The 5236-nt window shown below is 46.7% G+C and overlaps 1 protein-coding gene across 1 annotated transcript in view; it reads left to right on the top strand.

Moving 5' to 3' along the window:
- Positions 1-5236, top strand: part of NPM1 (nucleophosmin) — a 16382-nt gene that overhangs the window by 276 nt on the left and 10870 nt on the right. Inside the window, exons 2-4 of the mRNA XM_019534713.1 lie at positions 1159-1278; positions 3156-3249; positions 4690-4801. Of these exons, the coding sequence (XP_019390258.1) occupies positions 1159-1278; positions 3156-3249; positions 4690-4801 (326 nt within the window). The remainder of the gene's footprint in view (positions 1-1158; positions 1279-3155; positions 3250-4689; positions 4802-5236) is intronic.

Below are 5236 nucleotides of genomic sequence, written 5' to 3'. Positions count from 1 at the left end.
GTCGGGGTGGGAAGCTGGCACTGCTCCGGCATTCCCCTGCATCTGCAGACATCGCACTGAGGGTGGTGAGTTACAGGCCCCAGGGAGGGAGGGAGGGAGCCCTGCCAGTTGGGATTGGGCTCGGGCTCAGGCTTGGGCTGCCCTGGGGGAGGGAGCAGAGGGGTGTCCCTGCATGTCCCGCACCTCCTTGTAAGGTCCCCGCATGTCCCCCTGGCTGCTGAGCCCAGGCATGCAGGTGTGGGAGCATCCTCGAGGCTGTCCCTTGACCCCTGCATCTCCAGGCCACGGCCGGACTGGACAGGCCATGTGAGTGCGCCTGCTCTTGCCGGCCCACTGGATGATAAAAAGTTCATGATCGGCCCCACATTCAAAAAGATTGGTTCACCCCTGATCTATGAGATTAGTTTGATCATAGTCACTCTAGATCCAGCAGTGTTTGAGTATGGCTTAGAATCATAGAAAATTAAGATTAGGAGGAACCTGAAGAGGTCATCTACTTCAACTCCCTGCTTAAAGCAGGACCTCCCAGCCAAGGCTTTGTCTAGCTGGGTCTCAAAAATCTCTTGAGGTTGGGGATATATCTCCTAGCTCAGTTGATGCCTAAACTACAGAAGAGTGTCTACAGTGCTGTTTGAAGAGTAAGTTGCCCTCAGCTGCACCTGTCGCATATGTTCTAAGGTTCATACTGAGGCTTCCTTTAAGCAGCTTGCTGAGCCGGTAGGGCCATTCTGCAGCACGAACATTTCTTTGTTACCTAGGGAGCATGAGTTTATATTTCTGATCACTAGGTTCCAGTGTAGGAACCAGGTACCCAAGTTGTTTACTGCATTTAGTTCTAGGTTTTGCAAAATAGGTTGAATAAAACAGCTATTTTATAAGTTTAGGCCTTGTTGACTAAATCATGCAGCATTAAAAACTATAGTGTAATAATCATTTCCTTATTGCAAATTAACTTTTCACAGCTTCAGTGTCATGCTGATAACAGTTAAGTCACCAACAGCTTTCCTGCAAAAACAGAGGAAGAACATCTGTGAGAGCCTCTAGTCTTGAGACAAAAAAACCCACTTCAGGTTTCATATACATTTACAAGTTAATGCTCAAGTTTTGCAAATCAGGGATATTTCTAATAATGTACGGTATGTTCCATTCTTTGCATAGGTTAGTTTGGGAGCTGGTGCCAAAGATGAATTGCATGTCATAGAAGCAGAGGCATTGGACTACGAGGGGAACCCTATTAAAGCCACTCTTGCATCTTTGAAAATGTCGGTGCAGCCTACGGTAAGGACAATTGTATTGGCATCATTAAACTTGATATAAATTATTGTCTTGGGGAAGGGACAGTAGCAGATTAGGCATCTGAATGAATAAAAAAAAAATTACATTCCAATTTGTTTCATTTGTGCTTCAGTAACTAAAATAGTTGAATTTGTTTAGGCAGTTCACTCATGAGTTTTGGCAGGCTGGTTCAATTGTAAACCTTTACAAACTTAGTTCCCAGACATAGCAGGTAGATTAGTTTTTAAACATTTCAGTTGTAAAATAGTAAAATATGGGAATATTCATGGGGTGCTTCTGGCTTCTTAAATTTACTGTTCCACTGGAAGTTTATCTAGTCTGAATCAAGTTACTTCTTTACTACATCCAGAAGTTTCAGCCACTTCTGTATCAAAGGCCTCTGTATCCAGAACATCCTGGGAACACATGTACTATCTTGCTTTAGCTTACTTTGTGCAAACTAATTTGAAAATGGACAGTGAAAGGGTAGCATTGAGGGCCTAATTACACCTCTGCGACTTATATCGCTGGTGTCAGTCTGCTTTGAAGAGAGACTTCTCAGACCCCAGAGATCCTTCTAAAGATCTCTAGCTGGTGCTTCTCCTCCCCTGCTTTGTGGGTGGGTGGGTCAGTGAGTGTTTATGAAGTACCATATTTCACGGTATATAAATTAAGTTTTGAAGCTTGCTTTTTTTTTTTTTTTTTAACTCTTAAAATTCAGCCTTGATTAGCACACCATATCACTGTCCCCTCTGAGTGGTACCGGGCTCGGGACTCGACTTAAACTGGCCCCTGTGCACCCTCACTGTGGACCAGGCACCCAGGGGGTGGGCATGTGCTGCAGCACCTCTTGCAAGGGTTGGAGCCAGGCTTGGTGCTCAGTTGGCACAACCCCATCCCCTGTGAGTGGCGCTGCCTGGGCCATGCCAGCTGAGCCTGGTGCTGCTTGCAGGGGATGGGGCTGTGCCAGCTAATACCAAGTTGGTACCTGTCTGCTGTGAGTGGTGCTGGCTTTGCTCAGCTGGTGTCGCCAGGCTTGGTGCTCAGCTGTTGCAGCCCAGGCAGTGCTGCCTACAGGGGGTGAGGCTGCACCAGCTAAGCACTAAGCCTGTCCTTATCCCTTGTGAGCAGTGCAGGGCTTGGCTGGTGTGGCCCCATCCCCCATGAGCGGTGCTGCCGGGGCCGCACCAGCAGAGTGGCAAGCTCAGCACCGCTTGCAGGGCATGGGGCCGCACCAGCAGAGTGGCAAGCTCAGCACCGCTTGCAGGGCATGGGGCCGCACCAGCAGAGTGGCAAGCTCAGCACCGCTTGCAGGGCATGGGGCCGCACCAGCAGAGTGGCAAGCTCAGCACCGCTTGCAGGGCATGTGGCTGGTCTTGGTCCTCAGCAGCACCACTTGCAACAGACAGGGCCAGGCGAACTGCTTGGCTGGCGCGCCCCATCCCCTTGGGACTGGTGGTGGGCTCGGCATTAGGCTGGTGTGACCCAGGCAGCACCACTTGCAGGGGACAGGGCCTTGCCAGCTGAGCCCAGCCCTGTCTCCTGCGAGCAGCACTGTGGCACATGTCCACACCCCAGGTGCCTGGCCTGCAATGAGGGTACACAGGGCCTGGTATAAGTTGACCGCCATATTTCTGGTCCAAAAAGGTAGGTTGACTTATACACTGGATCTATGAAATTCTTAACTGTGGATCAGGAAGATCTGGTCAACTTTTATATACCATGTCAACCTATACACCCTGAAATACGGTTACACAATTGTGCTGCTTTATTTAATGCGTGCTTTTTCACTGTGCTTCTAAATTTCAGTGTTTTTCTCCCAGCACTTGGTTGTTAATTTGCTGTCGGTGCTTGAAGTAACCAATGTACTTTCTTCATAGGTTTCTTTAGGCGGCTTTGAGATCACTCCACCAGTGGTTTTGAGATTGAAATGTGGTTCAGGGCCTGTTTATGTTAGTGGCCAGCACCTTGTAGGCAAGTATTTTATTTTTATTTCTCCCCTTTCCCTCCATTTATTTTTAAAACTTTTTTTTATGCAAGGTGAATAATTCTCCAAACAGATTAACCAATTCAATAAACTGACCAGATTAGATTAGCTTGTGTCAAAACCTGATAAAACTCCTTGTGTTGGATACTTATCAAGCTGCTGTATTAGTCCTACTGGCAAACCTGTGTCCTGTGTTTGTGAAGCCCAGTGGGGCTCACTCAACCTTTTTTGCTCCTGTGGGGCAGGGTGTGTCCACAGGACAGATCCAGCCCTGAGGCTGCCTCCTCTGCGTGCCAGGCTTTGGGAATGGGCCCTCAGGCTCAGCTCTGCCTCGGTGCCAGGATTGGGCCCTAGAGCATGGGATCACCCCCTCCCAGCTCCCTGGGATTGGGTGCTGGGTCCCGGCATCCTGGGATGAGTGTCTGATTTGGCATGCAGGTTCCACTACTTTCCACTCATCTAGAAATTTTGATGGTGGAAGAGTGGTGCCACTGCTTTCCTGCTGCCAAATTTTCCCACCTGTGGGGAGCCCTGTAGGCTTAGGGTTGAACAAACAGTAAAACTTTATTCTCTGGCAATAGGCTTTTCTGTGAAAGTGACTTTTTGATCTAACTGTAAAGACCCAAGAAAATACTGGGAACTTGAACATATCCTTTTTTTTAGAGCTTTATTTTTCTTGTGGGTCTTTGGTCCCTCTCCCTCCCCTTGTCATGGCTTTTTCAGACGTGAGCAGGATAGAATTATTCTCTCTCCTCCCTGTCTCTTTATCCCCGCCCCCCCACCGCATATGTGGCTACTCATGCAAACTATGGAACTTTATTTTCTCGAGCAGCCAGTTTTATAGCTTTCTCTGATTTTTAACAGTCCAAAAAGACCACTTTTCTGTTAAAGTAGCGTGGTACTTTCTCTAAGCATCTAGTTTTAAAAGTTAGGGTGAACGTATAATACCTCACCCTTTCTGGGAATTCACAACTACGTTACCTTGAAACCGCTGCTTACAGGTAAAATGATCACTCTAGGTCAGTGGTGCCCCAACACTTTTGTCTGGTGGGCTGGATGGACAGTGCCCACTCTGTGGGCCAGATCTAGCTGCAACCTTGCAGATGGGGTAGGCATCATTGAGCTATGTCAAGAGGTACTGGGGGCAGGGCCACCCCAATGCAGACACGCACAGGAGTGGAGCTTCACCTGCCCCACAGCGGTGTGGAAGGGAGCCAAGTGGCCATTTGGGTTTGGGAACAGGGAAGTGTGGCCACATTAATGGTCTTCCCCATTGACAAATTCTGGACCTGTGCCAGAGGCTAAACACTCCTGTTCTACATATAGATAACACTTTTCTTTTCTTTTTCTTTTTTTTGGCTCTTACTTGCTAAATTTACTATTTTCATGCATATGAAATTTCATGTATTGCTATCTTATTTGCTTAGCCCTAGAGGAAGAACCAGAGTCAGATGATGAGGAAGATGATGTGAAGATGGTAAACCCTTTAAAAAGACCAGCAGGTGGTGCAACAGTGAAAACACCCCAGGTAGATTGGAGGTTTCTTTCTTGGAACAGTTGATTCTGTTGCCTAGAGCAGAATAGGCAGCTGCATTTCCCACAATGATGTAGCATCTGTTGACATGGAGATGAGTCTGAACTTGGAATTCTAACAGGACCTACAAATACATAGTTTTAAAGTATTTGCTATTTTTGTATGTGTGTGTTGGTATTGCAGTTTTAATTTGTTTTTATTGTGAAGCTTCTGGAGTTCAGTTATAAATAGCAGGAATGTCTACTTTCACCACTTCAGTTTGAGGTCCTGTTTATGAAATTGCCAGTTACTTAAATTGGTTATGTAGATGGCATAATTCATCTGAATATCAATTTGGCAGAAGAGCAGATTCCCATTCATGATCCTTGTGTGTATTTTGTGATTAGAACCAATAATTCTTAAAAGTAATGAAATATGTAATCTTTCTTTTTTTTTTTTTT

Source organism: Crocodylus porosus, unplaced genomic scaffold (assembly GCF_001723895.1).
Source record: "Crocodylus porosus isolate Cpor-Errol unplaced genomic scaffold, CroPor_comp1, whole genome shotgun sequence".
NCBI lineage: Eukaryota > Metazoa > Chordata > Crocodylia > Crocodylidae > Crocodylus > Crocodylus porosus.
The sequence above is the reverse complement of the archived record's forward strand: the minus strand, read 5'-3'. Positions and strand labels throughout refer to the sequence as shown.